The following is a 12,268-nucleotide window of genomic DNA, read 5'->3' as shown; positions in this document are numbered from 1 at the left end:
ACTGTGGACAACTCGGGTTCTAGTCTCATCCTAAGAATGGGAGGTTGAGTACACATACCTTTTTTTTTGGAGACAGAGTTTCTCCCTTGTTGCCCAGGTTGGAGTGCAGTGGCACGATATTGGTTCACTGCAACCTCTGCTTCCTGGGTTCAAGCTGTTCTCCTGCCTCAGCCTCCCGAGTAGCTGGGATTACAAGCGTGTGTCACCACGTCTGGCTAACTTTTGTATTTTTAGTAGAGACGGGGTTTCACCATGTTGGCCAGACTGGTCTCGAACTCCTGACCTCGGGTGATCCACCTGCCTCGGCCTCCCAAAGTGTTGGGATTACAGGCGTGAGCCACCGCGCCTGGCCTAGGTTGTTTTTTTAGATACCAGACCTTCTCTTTTCCTTTGAACACCCATCCCTGCCCCACTTTCAGTCTACATGACTTAGAGGGGCCGACTCCATCCTCTCACTACCTCAAGAGCTCAACAGCTGGCCCAGGCCTGGCCAGTGCTCCACATCTCACCGGCTAAAGTAATTGGTTTGGGACAAACAAATGAGAGTCAGTCTTAGGACTTTTGGTGGAGCTTTCGGGATGCAGGGGTTGTTAAGCTGCTAGAACATAAGCGCAGAACTGCTGCGGGCCATCTTACCACCACATGGGTCCAGCTGCCTGAAAATCAAACTGTCTCAGAGGAAAACAGAATTGAGGGATGGCCAAGACACAATTCTCTCTCTTTTTTTTTTTTTTACAGAGATAGGGTCTCACTCTGTCACCCAGGCTGGAATGCAGTGGTGCTATCTCGGCTCACTGCAACCTCTGCCTCCAGGTTTAAGCGATTCCTGTGCTTCAGCCTCCTGAGTAGCTGGGATTACAGGTGTGGGCCACCACGCCTGGCTAGTTGTTTTGTGTGTGTGTGTGTGTGTGTGTGTGTGTGTGTGTGTTTAGTAGAGAGGGGGTCAGGCTGGTCTCCAACTCCTGACCTCAAGTGATCTGCCTGCTTCAGCCTCCCAAAGTGCTGGGATTACAGGCGTGAGCCACTGCGCCTGACCGAGAGACACAATTCTATATCAACACTGGGAGTCTCTGAATCCAGCTGTACTTGAAGCCCATACAGTTACATAAACCAAATAAAGTCTTTATTTTACTTAAGCCATATTTGAATTGGTTTTCTTTTCTTTTTTTTTTCTTTTTTGAGACAGGGTCTAGCTCTGTTGCCCAGGCTGGAGTGCAGTGGTGTGATCACGGCTCACTGCAGCCTCCACTTCCTGGGCTGAAGCGATCCTCCCACCTCGGAGTAGCTGGGACCACAGGCGCATATCACCATGCCTGGCTGAGTTTTTAATTTTTTTGTAGAGATGGGGGTCTCGCTATGTTGCCCAGGCTGTCCTCAAATTCCTGGGCTCAAGCGATCCTCCCACTTTGGCCTTCCAAAATGCTGTGATTACAGGAGTGAGCCACCATGCCCAGCCTTGATGGCAACCCAAAAGTTTGGCCTGATGCGATGTTTTCATGGCTGGTGTCATAATGTTGCCCTGAGAGGCATGTACTGTCACCTCGTGCTATTAATCTACATTTAAATATCTATCATAATCTGGTGCCCTGGAAAACCCTTCTTGAATCAGCCTATACATTTTTGGTCCACACAACCTCCAGTTAGCCCCTGTAGTGGGCACTGTAAGTGCCCCACAGAGGCCCTTTCTGATCCCTTTTGCCAGATTCCTATCCTGCAGTTTCGTGTGCTTTGCTGGTATCTGGGGCCTTCAGAGGCTTCCCCTTGGAGCCTCTTAGGGGAGAGTCTGAAGTGCAGGAAGTCCCCCCATCAGCCCAGTGCCAAGTATCAATTGGTGTGTATTTTGTGGGATGGGACAAACTCTGAGATGAAACTTATGCTCCTGAGCTCCCTGGGGGATCCGGCTAAGATTGAGAGTTCGCCAGAGCTTGGCTTCTTTCCCTTCCCTGTTCTATTTCACTCATGATTCCCTTACTGGTTTCTCGTGGGAGCACTTCTGTAATAAATCACATGCACCTGAACAGGATCTGCTTTAGGGGAAACCAACATAAGACAACCACCCACTCCGCGAAGGGCTTCTTCTCCTTTGATCTAAGACAGTTGCATTTGGCTTCAAGAGGTGAAAGGAAAATCAAGACCACAAACACAAGTTGCACCAACAGATGGTATTTATTGGCTGAAGGGTACTTTGGGAGACATTAAAACACCAAAGGCAGCTGTTTGTCCTACAGCAGAAGTCCTAAGAGATTCCAGGACCCACTTTATTTACTTCTCTTTCTTCTAATCCCGAGTCTCAGCAGCCCGGATGTCTTCCTAACACTCTGCACATCGTTCTTCTCTTCTGAAGCTGATGCATCTATCATACCTGCGTCCAAAGCTTGCCTTTCTTATTCCCTCACATTTATTATTCTCAAGATATTTTACATGAAGAGGACCATTTCTAAGGACTTCGTGGAACTTGAGTCAGTGAATCATAAAATATTAAGGGCAGGATACTGTGAACCTGATACTCGATTAACCCTACTTACAACAAATGAGTTGCAGAACCAAGATACATAAAAGAGAGTGGCATTGTTCTTTTCCAACGGGGACTCCTGGCTGCTTTCGCACTGGTATAGGGGAATTCATGCAGCCTGTGTTGGAAACACTCCTCATCAGACACTGTTTTCCCTAGGACAGAAGTTAAATCCCCCCACCGAGAAGAAAACCTCAGATGGGATGTTCCCCCAGAGGGTAGGGCATGCACTAATAAAATCCTAAACTAAACCATCCCACCTGCCCTTGTGTGTCCCCCACATGTTACATTCTTTACAGTGTTAACAGGCATGGCTCACTCTTTGCAGTGTTAGAGAATTTTGTTTTATTGTTTTGGTGGCATGGGCATAATTGGAGAAACCATTGGGATATTCACTAGTAACCTACATTGTTAGTTTCCTTGGTTCCAGCAGGTAATACACTGGGTTCCGTCACCCTGGAGATGGCCACAGGGAGGCCGAGTGACTTCCCAAAGTAATAAAGAGTTCGGAATCAGAATTCCAGGTCTGACTCCCCGCAGACTGTTCTATTTCCTTATACACCTGCACTTTCATCAATCTTCTCCAGCTCCAATTTCTTGTGCCCCTTCAACAGCATCTGCAGGCAGGATGATCTTTCCGATAAAAACCAGTTGCAGAAGTTCCTGTTGCTTCCCTTTGGTTCTTCCTCAGGATAGGGAGAACAGAGCAGCTGCATTCACGTGGCCCCATTTCCCTCTGCTTCCCCTTCCCACTTGATTATTCAGGCAAGTGGGATTGTAACATCATGGCCATTGCCATAGTAACAGAGCTTGAAAGATGCTACACTGCCCTGGAACAGACGTCTTGCTGGGTACCAGGAGAGAGCCAGGGATGCCAAGCCAAGGGGAAAGTCCTGGTTTGGTGGCACACAGGGGTGAATGTCCTGAATCTACGGCGGGGCAGGGGGAAGGGGACATGTTAATACTGGCTGACAGCGAGGTGGCTACAAAGCTCCTCCATTTCTCCTGGGGCTTGCATGGTAATCTGCCCACTAGCCACACAGATTGCTTTCTCTGTAATGCCATTGGCGCCAGCCTGTTGTGCTGAGGTTGACAATAAGAGAACAGACTTGGGAGAGGAATAGGGCAGGCAAGATTCCGGTGGCTTCTGCGTGGTCACCTGTGCCATCTCATGCCAGATTTCAGAGCGCGGAACTTTTCAGAGGTGGAGAAGTGGCTCTGTCATAGAGATCACAGAAGCACAGATGGTTACGGTGCTCCAGGCCACTACCCTGGTTGGTGGAAACATCCATAACATAGGTTGTCCTGTTTGCTCTGAAGGCTACCAGAGGGGATGGCAATGTCCACAGGAGCCGCTGACAGGCCTGAGACTTAAGTCAGGGAGATGACAGAATAGAAAGAGGAGAAAGACATAAAGACAGGAGACCAAGGGGTAACCACATCTGGGCCAAAGTTGACCTTTCTTTCTTTCTTTCCTTCCTTCCTTCCTTCCTCCCTCCCTCCCTTCTTTCTTTCTTTTTTTTTTTTAGACAGAGTCTCGCTCACTCTGTCACCCAGGTTGGAGTGCTGTGGTGCAATCTCGGCTCACTGCAACTTTCACCTCCCAAGTTCAAGCAGTTCTCCCTGCCTCAGCCTCCTGAGTAGCTGGGATTACAGGCACCCGCCATCACGCCCGGCTAATTTTTGTATTTTTTAGTAAAGAGGGGGTTTTGCCATGTTGGCCAGGCTAGTCTTGAACTCTTGACCTCAGGTGACCCGCCTGCTTCAGCCTCCCAAAATGCTGGCACTACAGGCATGGACCACCACACCCGGCCTCTCGTGTGCTTTTAGAAGACCGTGTCTGCTGGGCCCCATGCCTGGAATGTCTGAGGGGCAGAGCAGTGCGGAGGTTAAGAGTGCGGGCTCTGCTGGGGATAGCGGAGTGTGCCTGTAGTTGCAGCTGCTTGGGAGGCTGAGGAGGGAGGATCACTTGAGCCCAGGAGTTTGAATCTAGCCTAGACAACCTGGATTTTTATTAGAAACCTCATCTCTAATAAATTTTTTTTTTTTTAGATGTGGGTTCTGAAACTGTACCAGGCCTCTGTTGGAAACTCGGCCCGCCCATGCTGGCTGGGTGACCCTGGGAAAGTTACCGCACCAAGCTCTGTGCCCAAGTTTCCTCATTTATAAAACAGGGGACCCAAGAGTACCTCCCCCATCACAGGGCTCTTGTGAGGATGACAGCACGTAATCCAAGCAGGATGCTGGATGCTTTGCCTGCTGCGCATGAAGTATTTGGGACCTTAAGTCATTACAGGTATATGGTGGGGCCCAACAACTGTATTTTGAAAATACTTTGGGCCAGGTGTGGTGGCTCATGCCTGTAATCCCAGCACTCTGGGAGGCTGAGGCAGGTGGATCACTTGAGGTCAGGAGTTTGAGGCCAGCCTGGCCAACGTGGTGAAACCCCATCTCTACTAAAAATACAAAAAAAAAATTAGCTGGGCATGGTGGCACGCACCTGTTGTCCCAGCTACTCGGGAGGCTGAGGCAGGAGAATCACTTGAACCCGGGAGGCGGAGGTTGCAGTGAGCCAAGATCGTGCTATTGCACTCCAGCCTGGGCAACAGAGCAAGACTCTGTCTCACAACAACAACAACCAAAAAAAAAAAAAAAAAGAAAGAAAGAAAAAAGAAAAGAAAAGAAAAAATACTTCACAGGGCTCACAGGGATTCTAATCTGCAGGCCTGGGCTATCTGGGAGGCAGTGATCTCTAGGCTCCTCCCCAGCCTGTGCCATCAAGTCCTAGGTACTAGGTACTAAGTTAAAATAACCAGCAGGTGGGCTGGGCACAGTGGCTCATACCTGTAATTCCAGCACTCAGCACTTTGCGAGGCCAGGACTGGAGGGTTGCTTGAGCCCAGGAGTTTGAGAACACCCTGGACAACATAATGAGTCCTCGCCTCTACTAAAAATTAAAAAAAAAAAAAAAAATTAGCCAGGCCTGGTGGCACACACCTGTAGTCCCAGCTACTTGGGAGGCTGAGGCGGGAGGATGGCTTGGGCCCAGGAGTTCAAGGTTGCAGGGAGCTGTGATTGTGCCAACTGCACTCCAGCCTGGGTGAAGACCCAGACCCTGCCTCAAAAAAAAAAAAAAAAAAAAAAAAAGAGCCTGGGCACGGTGGCTCATGCCTGTAATCCCAGCACTTCGTGAGGCTGAGGCGAGCTGATCATTTGAGGTCAGGAGTTGGAGACCAGCCTGGCCAACATGGCAAAACCCTGTCTCTACTAAAAAATACAAAAATTAGCCAAGTGTGTTGATGGGTGCCTGTAATCCCAGCTACTCGGGAGGCTGAGGCAGCAGAATCGCTTGAACCCAGGAGGTGGAGGTTGCAGCGAGCCGAGATTGTGCCACTGCACTCCAGCCTGGGTGATAGAGCGAGACCCTGTTTAAAAAAAAAAAAAAGGAAGGAAGGAGGGAGGGAGGGAAACAGACAGAGAGAAAGAAAAGAAAAGAAAAAAGAAAGAGAAAATAACCAACAAGTGGGAACTTCATGTATTGCCAGGTCCTTGACTTGGAGTGGAGAAGGAAGATGCATCTAGAAGGGCATCAAGTCTGAGTTAGGAAGACATCCCCTTTTGCAGGGGAAGGAGGCAGGCACTATACCACAGAACGAGAGAGGAAGATGAAGGTCAGAAGGACAAGACAGGGGCGGGACTTTGGGGTCAGAGGTGGTGGAGGGCAAGAGGCAGGATGTAAGTGCTTGAGGCCTGTTTCTCAGGAAGCCCCCGCAGGGCTGGGTCCGGGCATGCTGACCCTTGGCGTCCTTCTGGGTGTCCTCAGTGTTCGGTCCTAGTACACCTGGAAGTGTGCGGACGTGGCGCCGTCCTTCCAGCAGCGCAGGGTGTCCACAGCGACCGAGCGGCAGAGCGGGCAGGTGCGCTCACGGTCCAGCCACAGGCAGAGGCACTCCTCACAGAACACGTGCTGCGGGGACAGCAATCAGCAGGCACCAGGACTCTTTACTGCGTGTCCGCCTCGGTCTCGGGAGCAGGAGAAGGGGCAGCGGACTAGACAGACAACCCCTGCCTTCGGGGCGCCTGCACTCGCGCTGGGGAGACAATGCGACTCTAAAATACTGAGTTATCAGTAGGAAGCACCAAGATGAAACAGCAGGGGAGGGGACAAGTGTGGTGGCTCAGGACTGTAATCCCAGCACTTTGGGAGGCCAAGATGGGCGGATCACCTGAGGCAGGAGTTCGAGACCACCCTGGCCAACATGGTGAAAACCAGTCTCTACTAAAAAATACAAAAAATAGCCGGGCGTGGTGGTGGGCGCCTGTAGTCCCAGCTACTCGGGAGGCTGAGGCAAGAGAATCGTTTGAACCCGGAGGCAGAGGTTGCAGTGAGCTGAGTTTGTGCCACTGCACTCCAGCCTAGGTGACAGAGCAAGAATCCGTCTAAAAACAAAAAAACAAAAAACAAACAAAAAGCAGGAGGGAGAAGGAACAGGGAGGGCTTGGGCGAGTTGGGACGTTAAGGACAACTTTACGGAGATACTGACATTTGGGTAAAACTTGCAGGACAGTGAGGAGTGAGCCCTGATGAGATCTTGGGGAAAAGCACTTCTAGCAGCAACAGCAATGTGCAAAGGCCCTGAGGCTGGACTGTGTTTGATGTGCGGGAGGAACAGGAAGGAGAGGATAGCTGGGCTGGGGTTGTCGGGGTGGATGGGAGAGGGAGATGAGGTCACAGAAGTGATGGAGGGTGAGGGGTGCATATGGTGTAGGTACTTGTGGGCCATTGTGAGGTCTTTGGCTCTTATTCTGAGAGAAGTAAGGGGCCATGGTAGGGCTTGGAGCAGAGGAGTGACCTGATATGATTTGCAGTTTAAAGCGATCCCTCTGCCTTCTAGGTTGAGAATAGAACACAAGGGTCAAGAGGAAAGGCAGGTAACTAGTGCTATGATAAACAGATACATGCACGCATACGTTCACTGCAGCACTATTCACAATAGCAAAGACATGGAATCAACCCAAATGCTTATCAATGATAGACTGGATAGAGAAAATGTGGTACATATACACCATGGAATACTATGCAGCCATAAAAAGGAACGAGATCATGTCCTTTGCAGGGACATGGGTGGAGCTGGAAGCCATTATCCTCAGCAAACTAACACAGGAACAGAAAACCAAACACCACATGTTCTCACTCATAAGTCAGAGCTGAACAATGAGAACACGTGGATACAGGGAGGGGAACAACATACTGGGGCCTGTTGTGGGGGCTGGGGGAGGGAGAACATCAGGATAAATTGCTAATGCATGTGGGGCTTAATACCTAGGTGACGGGTTGATAGGTGCAGCAAACCACCATGGCACACGTTTACCTATGTAACAAACCTGCACATCCTGCACATGCATCCTGGAACTTAAAATTAAATTAAATTTTTTAAAAAAGAGAGAGGGCCAGGCGCGGTGGCTCACACCTGTAATCCCAGCAGTTTGGGAGGCTGAGGTGGGCGGATCACCCGAGGTCAGGAGTTTGAGACCAGCCTGACCAACATGGAGAAACCCCGTCTCTACTAAAAATACAAAATTAGCCAGGCGTGGTGGTACATGCCTGTAATCCCAGCTACTCGGGAAGCTGAGGCAGGAGAATCACTTGAACCCTGGAGGCAGAGGTTGCAGTGAGCTGAGATCGTGCCATTGTGTTCCAGCCTGGGCAACGAGAGCAAAACTCTGCCTCAAAAAAAAAAAAAAAAAAAAAAAAAAAGAGAGAGAGAGAAAGGCAGGGAGATTGGAAAGACCAATGGGTTCCACCGTTCTCTGGCTGTATAACTTGGACAAGTAATGCAACCTGTCTGTGCCTCAGTTCCCCCATCTGTAAAATGGGGATAGAACCCCCTCATTGGAAGATTAATTAACATGTTAAAAGTACTTAGCTATGACAACCAAATGCAGCACATGAGTCTTGATTGGTCCCAGGGGTGGCAAAAAAAATGCCAGCTATAAAGGGCACTTTGAAGGCAACTGGAGACATCTGAATATGTACCATATATTAAATAATATGTCACGTTAATTTAAAATTTCCTGGGTGGCCAGGCACAGTGGCTTACACCTGTAATGCTAGCACTTTGGGAGGCTGAGGCGGGGGGATCACTGAGGTCAGGAGTTTCAGACCAGCCTGGCCAACATGGTGAAATCCCGTCTCTACTAAAAATACAAAAATTAGCCAGGCATGGTGGCACACGCCTATAGTCCCAGCTACTTGGAAGGCTAAGGCAGGAGAATCGCTTGAACCCAGGGGGCAGAGGTTGCAGTGAGCCGAGATCGCATCACTGCACTCCAGCCTGGGCAACAGAGTGAGCTAGACTCCATCTTAAAAAAAAAAAAAAAAAATCCTGGGCATGCTAGTGGAATTGTGATTATCTGAGAGTATGTCCTTGTTCCTGGGAGATGCACACTGAAGTCTTTAGGGATGAAGAATCTAAATGTCTACCACTTACTCTTAACTGGTTTAGGGAAAAAAAGTTGATGTCAAAAAAAGGGCAAATGTAAAATGTTAATGATCAGTAAATCTGGATGAAGAATAGAAGAGTTTCATGCAACTTTCCTGCAGGTTTGAAATTTTTCAAAATGAAACGTTTGAGGAAATAATAATAAAAAAAATCTAAACAAAATGTTTTTTTAAAAGCAAAACCACAAAAGAGAAGCTGGGCACAGTGGCTCATGCCTATAACCCCAGCACTTTGGGAGGCGAAGGCAGGAGGATGGCTCGAGGCCAGGAGTTTGAGACCAGCCTGGGCAACATGGCGAGACTTCCTCCACCCCCATGCCCCGTGTCTCTACAAAAAAAAAAAAAAAAAAAAAAAAAAATTAGCTGGGCATGGTGGCATGTGCCGTCCCAGCTACTTGGGAGGCTGAAGTGGTGGGAGGATTGCTTGAGCCCAGGAGGTTGAGGCTGTATGAGCTATGATCATGCCACTTCACTCCAGCCTGGGAGACAGAGTGAGACCTTGTCTAAAAAAATAACAATAATATAAAAAAGAAGGCACTTGGAATAATGACTGGCAAATAGTAAGTGCTCTATAACTGTTAGCTATTATGATAGTAATAATGATTATTATCTTATGTGTTTACAGTTTATTATCTGTCTCTCCATACCAGGCTGTAAGCTTCTTGTAAACCCCTTCATTCCTAGCATGGTGTACAGTGGGTGCCTAATTGTAGACAGCGCTCTGAAGGAGATTTCCATGGTATTATGGAGGTGTGTGACAGAGGGACCAGTTTGATCCAAGGGGTAGTCAAGGAAGGTTTCCTGGAGGTGGGGACACTTGAGTCGAAGCCTGAAGAACATTTGGCAGTTAACTGGGCAGAAGAGAGGGGATGGGATAGAGATAGAACATTCCAGGCTGAAGGAAGTCTCCTGTGCAAAGCTCCTGAGATAGGAAGATGTTTGAGGCACTTGAAGATAGCTGATGTGGCTATAGTTGGGGGTGCAGGGGAGAGAGGGAGTGGGAAAAGGAGAGAAGTCCACACAGAGCCGCGAAGACCATACTGGATTCTCATCATGGTCTGGAGGGCAGGACCCAGGGGTCAGCAAGCCCTGCAGCTTCTATAGATTCCCACTATGGCACCCATTACCCTCTATGATGGCCCTTCTCCCGTCCAGCCCCATCCTCACACACTGGAGTAACTGATGTCATTGACGTGCTACATGACCTTCAACCCATGGCTTATTCACAGCCTTCCAACCAACTTTAGTATCACCCTGGGATGCCCTTTCTCCATCTTGACCAGCTGGGTGCATGCCCAGTTCTTTTGGAAGACTCAGCCAAGCAATCACATCTCCCCTGTTTTATGATGTTGCCCCGATTCCATCCTGTTACTGTCTCCTGCAAATGTAAGTACTGATCGCGCCTTCTCTCCTATGCCATTCTTCCTGGTGAAAACCCCTCTCAAAGCATTGCATGAGGAATTATTTGCAAATTCATCTGATTGTTCACTAGATTAAGAGCTCTCTCTCTCTCTCTATATATATATATATTTTTTTTTTTTGAAACCGGGTCTTGCTCTGTCATCCAGACTTGAGTGCAGTGGTGCGATCACAGCTCACAGCAGCCTTGATCTCCTGGGCTTGAGTGACCCTCCTGCTTCAACCTCCCAAGTAGCTACAACTATAGGCACGTGCCACCATGCCTGGCTAATTTTTTAATGTTTTGTGGAAATGGAGTCTCACTTTGTTGCCCAGGCTGGTCTCAAACTCCTGGCTTCATGTGATCCTCCCACCTTGGCCTCTCAAAGTGCTGGGATTATAGGTGTGAGCCACCATGCCCAGCCACTGGATTGAGAGCTTTCTGAGGGCAGAACCTGGTTTTATGCTGAGTACGGTTCTTGCTCAGATGCTCAGTAAATATCTGTTGACCAACCAAATGGGACTTAACTATGCTACCCTGGACAAAAGAGGTACTTACATAGGAGAATGCAACACAACCCCTGTTCACATAGACTTGGTTAAGTGAATGGGAAATAGCCATGAAATTTAGCAGTTTTTTCACTCATTCATTCAACACATTCACTGAGGCTCTCTCACTTCTAATTTAATAGTCCTCAGATATTCTGGTGCTAAGACCCCTTTATATTTTTTAAAAACACTGAAGACCTCAAAGAGCTTTTGTCTATGTCGTTTAAATTTGTCTATATTTACAAATTTAGAAATATTAGAAATATTTAGAAATAGAAACGGAGACATATTTAAAACATAATGGCCAGGCACGGTGGCTCACGCCTGTAATCCCAACACTTTGGGAGGCCAAGGTGGGCAGATCACGAGGTCAGGAGTTGAAGACCAGCCTGGCCAACACGGCGAAAGCCCGTCTCCACTAAAAATACACAAATCAGCTGGGCATGGTGGCGTGTGCCTGTAATCCCAGCTACTCGGGAGGCTGAGGCAGGAGAATTGCTTGAACCGTGACCTGGGAGGTGGAGGTTGCAGTGAGCTAAGATCGTGCCACTACATTCCAGCCTGGGCTACAGGGTAAGACTCTGTCTCAAAAACAAAACAAAACAAAACAAAACAAAAAAGACCCCATAATACACAAGCACATATTCACGAGCCACCAGAGTGATGACCTCCTTGCAGGCGATGCAGCCTCTGGAAAACTCCACTGTATACTCATGAAAGAACTAGAGCGAAAAGGCCAATAATATCTTAGTATTATTATATAAATGGTTTTGACCTCACAGACCCCCTGAAAGGAACCCCCAGAGGTACCCTGGCCACACTTTGGGAACCACTGTTCTAAATGCTTAGTCAACATCTGCCCCGCCCTCTAGGTGGTAAACGCCATGAGGGCAGCCATGTTGTTATCGTACTCCTACTGTCCAGCCCTGAGCTGGCACAGAGTAGGGGCTCTGTCAATGGAGAGGACAAATGAATGGGAATGCAGATGACAAATGACCAAACAGGAAAGTCTGGCGATACTAGGGTGACGAAGGCCTGGTCCCTGCCCTCCAGGAGCTCACAATCCCTTCCTCAGAGAAATGGGAGGACAGAATCTGGTGTCAAATGAAAAGGTTCAAAAAATCACGTTTACCCAGGGCCCAGCTGAGGAGTTCACGGCTGTGGACTGCCTCCAGCATGTGGAGAAAGGGATGAACGTCTGCAGAGGAAGGGGGAGGAAGAAGGAGCCCTTTCTCAGCTGGGAAGGATAGGATTGGGTGGATTGATGGGCAGTGGGGAAGGCAGGTGGCCCTGGATTGTTTTTTTGT

The 12,268-nt window shown here is 48.7% G+C and overlaps 1 protein-coding gene across 2 annotated transcripts in view; it reads right to left on the bottom strand.

Moving 5' to 3' along the window:
• Positions 1-2,833: 2,833 nt before the first annotated feature.
• RNFT2 (ring finger protein, transmembrane 2) overlaps positions 2,834-12,268 on the bottom strand; it is a 114,180-nt gene continuing 104,745 nt past the window's right edge. The window contains exon 11 of one of the 2 annotated variants that reach the window (XM_055358118.2): positions 2,834-6,479. In XM_055358118.2, coding sequence (XP_055214093.1) covers positions 6,345-6,479 — 135 coding nt within the window. In that variant the 3' untranslated portion in view covers positions 2,834-6,344. The remainder of the gene's footprint in view (positions 6,480-12,268) is intronic. The other variant, XM_004053957.5, reaches the window with a different exon arrangement.

Source organism: Gorilla gorilla, chromosome 10, assembly GCF_029281585.2.
Source record: "Gorilla gorilla gorilla isolate KB3781 chromosome 10, NHGRI_mGorGor1-v2.1_pri, whole genome shotgun sequence".
NCBI classification, from domain to species: Eukaryota; Metazoa; Chordata; class Mammalia; order Primates; family Hominidae; genus Gorilla; species Gorilla gorilla.
This window is presented reverse-complemented; position numbering and strand designations above follow the sequence as displayed.